At 55.4% G+C, this 11,324-nt stretch overlaps 1 protein-coding gene across 1 annotated transcript; it reads right to left on the minus strand.

Moving 5' to 3' along the window:
• Positions 1–9: 9 nt before the first annotated feature.
• ARX (aristaless related homeobox) lies at positions 10–11,083 on the minus strand. The gene is made up of 5 exons (XM_065901320.1): positions 10,888–11,083; positions 8,313–9,189; positions 5,610–5,655; positions 2,444–2,772; positions 10–250 (listed from the first exon to the last, which is right to left on the minus strand). Exons 1-5 carry the CDS (start codon positions 11,081–11,083, stop codon positions 10–12), a joined length of 1,689 nt encoding a protein of 562 aa, XP_065757392.1.
• Between the last annotated feature and the right edge of the window lie 241 nt (positions 11,084–11,324).

Consider the following 11,324-nt stretch of genomic DNA (forward strand, 5'->3'; position numbering starts at 1 on the left):
GGGCAGCCTTTAGCACACCTCCTTGCCCGTGCTGGTGCCCGGCAGGATGTTGAGCTGCGTGAGCTGCGCGGCGTGCTCCTTGGCCTTGAGCCTCAGCGCGGCTATGCTAGAGGCGCGTCTGTCTGCGGCCGCCGTGGCCGGGTCAGCCAGAGCGCCCGACGCCACCGCGCCCTCCACGGCCGGCGTGGGCTGTCTCAGCAGCGCGGCCGCAGTCGACGCACTGGTCAGGGGGGCCATGGTGGAAAAGAGCCTGCAGGGAGAGCAAACAGCGCGGTCACGGCCCCGGGAGCTGCGCGCAGCGCCTCGGGCAGCCTTCCCCGCCGCCTCTCCCCGGGGGAGCAGAGGGCACAGAAGGGCGCAGAGGGGCGCCGCCGCTGGGGCGGGGAGTCGCAGGCCCGGGTGGGCCGCGGGCTGGGGAGTAGCTGGACCCGCGGTCGGGAGGCTGGGGTGCTCTGAGAGGGTTTACTGGAGCAGGGAACCAACAGAGGGGGGAAAAAAAGACAGAGGGGACAGAGCCGCGGCGGAGGCAAGCCCCGAGTCTCAAAACCCCATGGCCCAACTGCGCGGATTCTGTGCTTTCGCTTAAGAAGCGGGATGTATTCTTAGACCAGGAGCTCCAATTTCCTGTAATACTATTTGCCAGTAGAGAGAAGAAGAGAGACAAAGAGAAAGAAGAGAGAAAAGGAGAAGGGAAAAAAGGGAGAAAGGAAGGAGAACGTGGGATCAAAACTGATCAAGACCTGTGCTCCACTTTGTACTCTCTATATAGGGCGACTTCTCGGCCCGGGGCTCCTTTTACCTTGAAAACACCGGTCTTGTATGCCGGCCTTCCCTCCGCTGAGGCCGCCCTCCCGCGCCGGGCTGAGCTGCCAGTGCCCGGCCGACGACCGCGTGGGTGGGGGCGCCCGCCTGTAGATTTCCGCTCGCCAGGCGGCTCTAACCAGCCAGCGGCCCCGCGTCCCGGAGCGGCGACACCTCTCCCCCACCGCCTTCCCTGCGCCCCTGCAGCCTTTAGTCCCAGAGAGCCCCGACCCGCGACCTCCGCGCGTGGCGCACGGCGAAGCCCAAGCCTGGGACTCCAGTCCGCGCCACCGCCTCCGGGAGGCGCCGGGATTGCCCCGCACGGCGCCTCCACTCTCTTCGCACTGCACCGCTGACCTGCAGCTGAGGCCCGAGCCGCCCCTGACGCTCAATGCCACCACCCCTACCCCCGCCGCTTCGCCCCAGGGCTTTGGCTCCGGGCCCCCGCAAGGCCAACTCAGGGTTTCCACGATTAGAAATGAGCCCACCTGGGCTCGAGGAGCGCCTCCTGCTTCTCCCAAGCCCACCCTCCACCTCTGTTATCACCTCTGTTATTTTTACCACCCGCACCGCACTCCTCTTCCAGCCTCTCCAAATCTGGCAGCCGGTACTCCAGCCGTGGTTTGCCAGCTTTTACAAGTCATTTGTTGTGAGAAGGGTAAAGGAGAGGGTGGGGAGCGAGGGGCAGAGGACTTTAACAATTTTTTCCAGAAAGAAATAAAGTGTGGCCTGGAGGGGGCATAACATGCCCTGGTTCCACTAGGTAAACTGAGTCACTACACTTCAGTGCACTTTCTGTTTACTTTATTGGTTTGTTACAAGAAACTAATTTTACTGAGTCTTTTTTGAACATTTTCTCCAGATGATTTTTTTTTATGTGGCTATGCAGTTGGATGAATCTATTATTTCTTTGTTCTCCCAAAGAGAGATCATTGAAGCTGCATTCAGTTTTATTTTCACTGCACTTTCCAACTTAATACATCTCTCCTTTGTTTCTTTGTCTGTGTGATTATACAGACTTTTAATTTCATCATTCGATGTTCATTTAAAGAAAGGGAGTTATAATATATGATGAACTGTTTCTTTTCTTTCGTTGTCTTGTGCCGCTTTGGGGGGGCCGGGGGTTGTATATTTGGGGGTCGGGGGTATGGTTGGCAGTGGGTCTCTTGAATGACAAGGAAGATAGAGTCTGGGGAAGAAGAAAGAATCCTTTGCACCCAGAGGGCCCGTGTGTTCCTCTGGTTGCCAGGCTCTGGGGCATGAGGAAGGATTTTTGCAAAACTTGAAAAGTCATTCTGGCTCTGTGGCCTACACCTGTACCCGTTTACACACATATCACCTATGGCCTGGGCTGTTGCTGCCTTCAAACTGTACTGGTGCAGCTTTCATTGAACACTCCCAGTTTCCACGGTTGCTATTATCGTCACTGCCTTTCCCTTTGCCGCTCAGTCCCAAGTCATTCCCTTCAAGATCCACATTGTTTGTTTAAGGCAAAATTAGAGATTATTTTCTTTGGCTAAGTCGCTGAGGTTAAGCCAAAGAGAAAAGATGTGTGTAGTCCCTACCCGTCTCCAGCCTCCTCCCTGGACCCAGGCCTCTGTGCGTGTATGAGAGAGACAGACTCCCCGAAGCCGCGTATTACCTGCCGAACGCAGGGCTGATAAAGGCCGGGTGCCGGAACACAGCGGCTCCCAGGAAAGTGCTCAGGCCCAGCGGTGCCCCGCTGGGCGGCAGGCTGGCCGAGCCCGGAGGCGGAGGTAGGCTCGGGAAGGCAGCGGCAGCGGCGGCGGCAGCGGCCGTCCAGGCCGAGTCGAGCGCAGGGTGGTGCGGGGGGAAGGGGCTGGCGTCCAGGTAGGGGCTGAGCGGGTGGGTAGCGGAGAGCGGCCCGGGGAAGGGCAGACCCGGAGGATGGGTCTGTGCGCCCGCCTTCTCCCGCTTGCGCCACTTCGCCCGACGGTTCTGGAACCAGACCTGCAAAGCGGAAAGAGGCCGGGGTCGGCGAGGCTCCGGCCCACCCCCCACCCCGCCCCCGCCTCTTCCCCGTGTGCCGCGGGCCCTGCCTCTTTTCCCCTGAGGCCTGCGCCCACCTCACCCCTCTCTGGCCTCAGGTTGTTCAAGGACACGTCTGGGGCCAAAGGGGCAGTGAAAGAGGGCCCAACTTAAAGCGAGCAGGAAACACTGGGCAAGTGAACCCTCTCCAGTGGATATTTCAACCAGCCTAGTTCCTTTCCAATTTTTAAGGAAAGTAGTTTCGTGTGTTCAGAAGTGAGGAAACCAAGGTTTAAATGTCTGCGCTGCCTGTTGCTTGCTGTGTGTCTTTAAACAGGTCACTTAAACCTCTCTGAACCTCACTTTTCTCATCTGTAAAATGGGGGTAATAAAAGTTTCCTCATAAGGCTGTGATGAGGAATGAGCAAGGTAAGGCATGCAGAAGTTGGCATTCAGTGGTGACTCTTGGGACCAGGCAGCCACCAAGAGAAGAATGCTTATCAGCTTTCTGCCTCAAATCAGCTATTTTTGCCTATTTCACGTGTACCCAAGAGGTGGCAAAATTCTTGCTCTGCACTGAAAAAGGGAATCGGGGAGGCGGTTCATTTGATCTTTCCAGAAATATTTATTGAACGCCTGTGAGCACTACACTGGGTTCTTGGGCTTGGGGAGAACTGGGAGGGAGGGAAGAAATGCCCACGGTAATTAGCAAACAGGCATACAGTTTAGGGGCCCAGTTCTCCCTGAAATGAAGTGTGGGGCACACAGCCTGCTATCTGCAGGGGCTCTATGCAGGGCCGTGTTCTGCCGAGTAAGGCACTGACTGCGGGGACCAGGTATTCAGCGATACCTGGACACAGAAACCAGAGTGTAGGATACCTGTAGACTGTGCACATATTCAGAGCTAGCTAACGGGTCCTTTATTTCTTCTGGGGATGTGGTTTAAATAGGTTATTTAAATAAGATAGTTCTAGGCTTGGGGGAGGTTTTCAGCACAAGGTATCTTGCTAATTGTTAATAGAAAGCAGTTTTAGTAGAGACCTTTACCTGAAATATGGCAGCTACCATAGTCTAAAAATAACTCCTAGGAGCATGAGATTATTTTTATGTGACCTGCTCATCACACCCACAGCTGAGAAGATATGCTCCTTCTCCCCTGAAGGCATTAATATTTTTAGGACTGGGTTTATGCCTGCACACAAGTCTAAAAATTAAGAATGAACTCCAGGGCTATACAGAGTTATATTAAAATATAATGTAAATGATCCCAGAGGAAAATGTTTAAAAAATTTTTAAGACATCTATGCCTTTCAAATATACACAGTGGGGGTTGTCGTTACTAGCACTAGTATCTAGGCTTGGTTTGACTTCTAGACAGCCACCTAGGGAAGAAAAATCAAGAATCCAAGTCGGTTGATTACTTAAAATTCTGCCAAAGGGGGGCCCATCCATAACGTTTCACAGCCCTCAAATAATCTATTTGAGAATCACAGAAACACTCCAGTGTGGAAATTCAGAGACTTGAAAAAGGAAGACTAGATGGGACCAGGCTGGGTGGGCAGCTTTTGTGTATCCAAATCTGTCTAGACAATATCCACCCCTTCTCGATGGCAGTGAAAGGAGTAAGGGTGGGGGGGTGGGGGGAACAGTGGAGGCAGAATGCCCTCAAAGAAAGTAGAAACCTTCTACAGATGGATCAGCTCTCCCGGCTCAACTGCAATTATCAAGATGTCCCCCTGCAATTCCTCATTATTGAATTAATACCTCTGAGGCCCCCCAAAGGTAAACGAAAGGACTCTAATAATTCATATTCACTTAATTACATCTTCTCCAGTGAATAGGGAGAGAGGAGAAGGGGAGGGGGGCGCTCTCTTTCTTTTTAAAAGTTATTTAACTTTCCCACGACTCGTTCCCCTGAGCTGAAAATGCAGAGTTGCTGTCACATCTCTGTTTGACAATGGAGAAATGTGTCAACAGAAAGGAGGGGACAGGCCTCATCATTAGCCCTCTAATGCAAGAAGCTGTTGTGTATTAAATGAGCCATATGGAATTTATTGTGCTTTATCAGCACCTGATTTTGACTGTAAAGTGATTCACTCAGCTCCTAACCCAGGGACATCTGTTTTCTGTTGGCCGTCGGGGCTGCCCAGTGTTGATCGTCTCTTTGGTTATGAGGCCTGGGTTCGGAAATGCACTCTGGTATGGGGCTGCAAACACCTTTAATAGCATTGCACTCACTCCCTATTAGATCAATGTGGGCTCATTGCTATAAAAAATGGGAAATCAAATAGCATTAGCCAGCTCCTTGTGCGGGCAGAGGGGAAATCAAACAGCATTTTGCCTTCAAATGGCCCTGTTTGTTCTAGCACTAAGTGGGCTTTTATGAAGCCCGATTGGAGACTTAATCGCAGCCAAATACCTGCTTGGAGCTGAGCGGATTTGTCTAACAACCAAATCCATGCTCCATCCCATTATTTCAATCAGGAGAAGTCAGTTCAGTTCGCAGATTGTTTCCTACAGGGGCTGTGGACCAGGGGGCTTCTGAACTGCAGTCTCAGGGACGCTGAAACCCCTCTTCTGATCCTGGACTCCTTCCACAAGGCTCCCAAACCTCGAAATCTTCCCCTTCAACCTCCCAGGTGTTCATATTTTAATATAGTTTTGTGTGTGAGTGTCTGGGTTTATCTTTCTGATTCTGCTTTTCTTCATTTTATGAAGGGGGTCTCTCAACAACCCTCCAATCCATCAACCCATCTCTCTTCCACTCTCCCCCCCAGCCCACTGCCCCTCCCTTCCTCCCTCTCTGCAGTGCAGCTCACCTGGACCCGGGCCTCAGTCAAGTCCAGCCTCATGGCCAGCTCCTCCCTATAAGAAAGCAACACACAGGCAGGAGGTCACTGCAGGCTCCAGCAACCCCCGTCAGCCCCCTTTCCCTTGCTGGCAGCCTCCTCCATTAGGGTCTCACCCCACACACCTAGGCATCACCATCCCTTCAACATTGGAGTGCCTTCTATTTGACTGAAGACGTAAAAACGCAACACACTCCCAGATATAGGATGTTATCTATTATATTGTATCATATTATATTCAAGAGTGACAGGGGTGACTTCTTGAGTCTCTAAGTCTCGGATTCTCTCTCACTTCTAAGCCAGAGTTAGACAAGACACACACACACACACACACACACACACACAGTGATTATAGCCTCTTTTGTCCTAATAGTAAATGGGAGAACTCAGCACCCAACTAAAAACATTTCTTTCGCCCTCTTGGTTTCTTTCTGCCTTCTTTAAAAAATGTTCTCTCCCCTCTCTTCTCTCTCTCTCTCCCCTCTCCTCTCTCTCTCTCTCTCTCTCTCTCTCTCTCTCTCTCTCTCTCTCCAGCTCTCCGCCTTTCCTTCCATCTCTCTCTCTCTGCCGCCATCCTCCCTCCCTCACCCCTTTAGGTCATACTCCCCATTACCCTCTGGAGATATGTTAAGCTTGTTAAGAGTTCAGTGGGGTAATTTTTCGATTAAACAAAATTCTGCGCACCTCCTGACTCCAGTGCCCACTACAAACCCTGCCCATCTCAGGGGAAGTCAATTTAACTGAAACCCTACCCCGTCATTGCAGTTATTACTGCGACAATTAAGGCAAATAGGAAACCATTAAGATGCTGTAGAATGGCTTACGACCTGTTTACCGAAAATACGAGCGCGCAGAGAATAATTGGCCCTCCGCTCGCTAATATGAAAGAGCGGGGGCCGCCCCAGCCTCGGACCTGGGTCTGCACTGCTGGCAGCGCCCCTGGCCCACACCTGAAACTTCAGGATTGGGAGAAAACCGGTTCACTGGAGCGCTTCCCTCTGCCTTCTGCTACAGTGAGCATCAGCAAATCTAAAACCCCAAAGCCACACTCCCGGCTGGATCCGGGCGGGAACCAAGGGGCTCTAACTAACCCCCTGGGTCGGAAAGAGGTGAGCACGGGGTGGCAAAAGGGAGCTGCCCCTCTTCATGTGCTTTGGTTCCCCTGGAGCAGCTAAAGAAGGGCAGACCTGGGTGCCAAGCGACACCCCATCATTTTCTTCTTTTGAATTACACGTGTGATAAATGAAGAAAAGCAGGTCGGCCGGTTAGCTTTTTGATAGACACAATTGTTTTAAAATTTATTTTCTTTTCTAAAGGTAACGAAGGGACTGGATGAAAGAGGGGAGGACCAAGTTTAGCTCAGGGGATGATCAAGTTCAGTGCCTTTGCCCCGCATCAAATCTACTGTTTTCCGTTTCTGATTAGGAGACAGTTTGGCTATTAATGGCTAGACCAACTACACTTGCGAGTTGGCTCGGGCCTCCTGAACACTGAGCGATTTCTCCTCTGGTTCAAAGGGGCGGACAGCTTTCCGCTGCTACTAAAATGCACGTTGAAAAGCCGCACACGCCTCATGCGAAGGTGCTGCTCGAGCTTTGACAAGCCCAACGCTAGGCAAGCACCCATCTCTTTCTCCCTCCCCGCTGGGGAAAGTTTGCCCTAACCGTGGTTCCTCGCCGAGCCAGACCTAAGCCTTGGGGTGGGAGAGGAAGGCCCCCAGCCAGGCCGGCGCCCCAGGTAGGATGAATAAGCTGGCCTTCAGAGGCCCAGTCATCTCACAGGTACATCTTTCCCCCAAAAAAACCCGGGCGAGTGGGAAGTGGAGCGTAACTAGGAGAAAAACCCGGGTTGGACAGCCGTCCAAAGAGAAAAATTCCCCCAGCTGTTCCGTCTACTGCCTGCCAGACTTCCAGCAATCAATGCCAGCCCCTGTGAACCCGCGTACATTAAACCAACACTGGGTTTAATGTGTGTGGAGGGAGAGAGGGCAGCGATGAGAAGGGAAGATTATGGCCGGTGCCTCCACAGTTGTACAGATACCAAACACTGCCCCGTTTTGACTTCCTTCGGTTACTTCAGGAGTCCTCAAATGACAGAACTCGGATCTTTTTAACGGCCTTCTCCGCAGGCACGGGCAGCTTTACTGCGAACTGCGTTAACTGATACCCAGCAGGCGCCCGGGGCATCAGGCAGGGATGGCGATCGCACCACACGGCGGCCCAAAATAGCCCCTGTTTAGCTCTGGCGGCGAGGGCCGGCAGCGCTTCCTGCGCCTCGCCTGGGACCTGGCCCGGACTCCGGACCGTAGCGCCCGGGGCCCTGAGTGTGTGCGCAAGGGTGCTCACGTCTCCAAGGTGGCGTGTTCGGGAGGCCTTTGGAAAGGCCGTTTCTTTTTCTCTAACTAAAACTCGTAATTTGAAAAAATTAAACTGGAGAGACCTTGGGAAGGACTAAAAACAAAAAACATCCCAGTCTAAACTTAAGGCCCGGAGTAGGGGGGAGGGGGGGAGTAGTTTTTGGTCAGCGGGGTGGGTGCATTGGGAGGGCGCGCCTGGGTAGAGTCCAGGAGCGGAGTCCCTGCCCCAGCCCGGGGCCCCTCACCGCCCACCTCCCCTCTCCCGGACCCACTCGCTCCCTCCAGCCGCTGCCGCTGCGACCACCCCTCGCGCGTACCTGGTGAAGACGTCTGGGTAGTGCGTCTTCTGGAAGGCCCGCTCCAGTTCCTCCAGCTGGTAACTGGTGAACGTGGTGCGGTAGCGCCGCTGTTTGCGCTTCAGCAGCCCCTCCTCTGAGTCGCTGCCCGCAGACAGGCACACGCTATCCTCGCCGTCCTTGCCCTCAGCGTCCTCTGGGTGCAGCAGCAGCTCCTCCTTGGGCGACAGCTCCCCGCCCTCAGCGGCCACCGCGGCGGCAGCGGCGGTGGCCACCGCTCCGGTGGCGGCCACGGCGCAGCGCCGCGGTTCCTTGATCAGCGCGCGGGCGTCGTCCTCCAGCAGCTCCTCCTCGTCGTCTTCCAGCAGCTCCTCTTCCTCGTCCTCGTCCTCTTCATCCTCCAGCAGCTCCTCCTCCTCGTCCTCGGCGCCCGTGCCGCTACTCGCCGCCGGGGCGCCGCCGGGGCCACCGGCCGCGCCGAGGCGCTCGTCCGGGTGCGCGGCGCCCCCCGGGCCGCCCAGCTCGTCCAGCGCGGGCGGTGGCGGCACGAAGGGCGCCCCGTTTTCGCGGTACGACTTGCTGCGGCTGATGCTCACCTGCGGCGCCTGGCTGATCTTGAGCGTGTCCCAGGCTGCGGCGGCCGCGGCCGCGGCGGCCACGGCGGCCCCCGCGCCGTCCGGCCGCTCCCCGGGCCGCGCGGTCGGCGGCGGCGGCGGAAGGGCCTCCCCCCGCGGACCGGCCGTGGCCGTGGCCGCCGCCGCCGCCGCAGCCGCCGCCGCCGCCGCAGCCGCCGCGGCGCCCTGGAGGAGGCGGCCCCCGCCCGGGCCGTACAGGCGCCGCAGCTTGGGCGGCAGGTGCAGCTCGGCCTCGAACGGGGCGCTGCTGCCCTTGGGGGAGCCTGCGGGCAAGGGAGAGCGGTCAGCGCGCCGGTCGGCCGGGCGCCCCCTCCAGAGTCGCCGCCCGGGCCGGCCCGCCGCCGCTCCCTCCGCGCCTAGGCCCTGGCGCCCCCCGCCCCCCGCCCCGCGCGCCATCAGATTCCGAGCCCTTCTCCTTCCCCAGTTTTCTTGCTGTTTCTTTTTCTTTACATTTTTCTCTCTCTTGCCCTTTCTCTTGTTTCCTTCTTTTTTCCTTCTCTCCTCCTCCGTCCCTCCTTTCCTTTCCCTCTCCCATTCTCCCTTTTATTTTCTTCCTTCCTTCCTTTACGTCTTTCTCTGGCCCTTCCTTTCATTTTACATTCTCCTTTTCTTTCTCTCTCACCCCGTCTCATCATTCTTTCCCCTCTCCCTCTCCTTCCTTTCTCTTATTTGTGCGCCCCCCCTTCTTCCTTCCCTCCTTTATTCCTTTCTTTTTCTTTCCCCTTGCCCTCTCCCTCACTTTTTTCCTTCCCATTTCGGGGCAGGGGGCAATCTGAAAACATTCAGCAACTTAAAAAAAAATCACCACCACCCTGAAAACTTTGCGCACGACCTCTGCCCTCGGCTCTGCCACGCGGCCGGGGCTGGCGAGAGGGGCCGCGACCCCTGCGGGGGAAGGGGGAGCGGCCCGTGGCCCTGAGTGCGGCCTTGCCCCGACAGACCCCAGCGGGAGGGGCTGGCGGCTGCGAGCACAGAAAAATCGTCCTGGAGAAAATGGGTTCAGAAAGGCCTGGGTGGGGGACGAAGGGGGTGCAATTGGCACAGGCCGCTCCTTCCCCTCGAGGAAGCGCCTGGCACAGGTGCCACTGCAGGCTAAAAAAAGAAAAGGAAAAAGTCAGTTTTGTTTTAAACGCCCCCTTCTCCGCTGTCCGCTCCCGTCTTCCAAGTGGCGCTGCGGCTGGACCGCTGGTTTACGGATTTTAAAAGAAATCAACAAATCTTTCCCTGCGACACCTCTGCAAGCCAGCTCAAGGCGAAACTTGAGCGTAACAGGTTCGGGGCAAAACGACAGTTGTTCTGAAATTTTTAATTTTAGAAAAAAATAAGAGCTTTTAAACATCTCAACTGTTTAAAAAAAAATAACATAGCAGAGAAAAAAACAACACCCAGAAGCCGTACATTTCATACACTTCAGATACAATAAGGAGCATTTGGGGAATCCCAGGGAGATGTTTTCTGCAAAGCTTGGGTTTAAAAGGTCACAAGTAATCTACAATTTTAAAAAGAAGAAGAAAGCACACCACCACATATAAAGAAATCTTCCAAAGAAGAAAGGCCAAGGCTCATTCGGCCTGGGGTCCCCATTCACAGCTTTTGGGGTTCTTGTCTTCACCAAGTTGCCGTTACAAGAGTCCACCCGGCACCTGCTGTTTCTGGCCTGTGGCCCCTCTTCAGAGCACCCCCAAGGCCACCAAAGGGGGCATTTGAACGACCTAAGGACGGATACCGAGAACCTAAGGGCCCTTGAAGCGAAGCTCGGTCTCTGCTTTCTCTGGAAGCAGAGGGGGAGGGAGAGACATCCCCTGGCGAGCTTACCGCTCTTTGAGGCACCAGGCCTCAGAGTTGTTCCCTTTCTTTCCTCCGTCTCCAGTTGGACAACCGCAGGCCCCTGGCCCCGGAACATCACACATCCAAACCAGCGCCCAGCACCCTTTTCAGATGCCCGGCAAGCACAGCCTTACCTTGAACGGCCTTTTCCTGGTCGGTGCGGCTGGCCAGCGGGGCAGGCAAGCTCTGCGCGGCTCCCAGCAGCCGCATTTTGCACGGGCTCCTCCGGCCCAGGATGCTGTCGATGCAGTAAGAGGAGAGCAAAGTTGGAGATTTACTTTTGCACTCGGGCCTCTCGGAGCAGCCCTCCTCCTGGTACTGATTGCTCATGGCTGGGGTTTTTTCCCTGGGCGCAGAGAAGCGGGCCGCTGGCTGCCTCTCGGGGCTGGTGGGATGGATGGGTGTGTGTTGGGGGGGTGGGGTTAGATGGCTGGTTATAATGGATACTGTTGCGATCTCTGTGCCTCTCTGCCTCGCTCGGTCGCTGGCTGCTGGCTCCCGCCCTGCCCGTGGCCGGAGCTCGCCCTCTCCGCGCTCAGGACAAGCTGTAACAAGTGTAGTGAGCTGCGGG

This window comes from Phocoena phocoena, chromosome X (genome assembly GCF_963924675.1).
Source record: "Phocoena phocoena chromosome X, mPhoPho1.1, whole genome shotgun sequence".
NCBI classification, from domain to species: Eukaryota; Metazoa; Chordata; class Mammalia; order Artiodactyla; family Phocoenidae; genus Phocoena; species Phocoena phocoena.

What these genes read in the sequence shown, in the direction of transcription:
- ARX (XM_065901320.1), bottom strand. Translation starts at nt 11,083, where the DNA reads ATGAGCAATCAGTACCAGGAGGAGGGCTGCTCCGAGAGGCCCGAGTGC. An exon ending in CCAGGAAAAGGCCGTTCAAG is followed by an intron (nt 9,190 to 10,887) that starts GTAAGGCTGTGC and finishes CCTTGCCCGCAG; the next exon opens with GCTCCCCCAAGGGCAGCAGC. An exon ending in TACCCAGACGTCTTCACCAG is followed by an intron (nt 5,656 to 8,312) that starts GTACGCGCGAGG and finishes GCTTTCTTATAG; the next exon opens with GGAGGAGCTGGCCATGAGGC.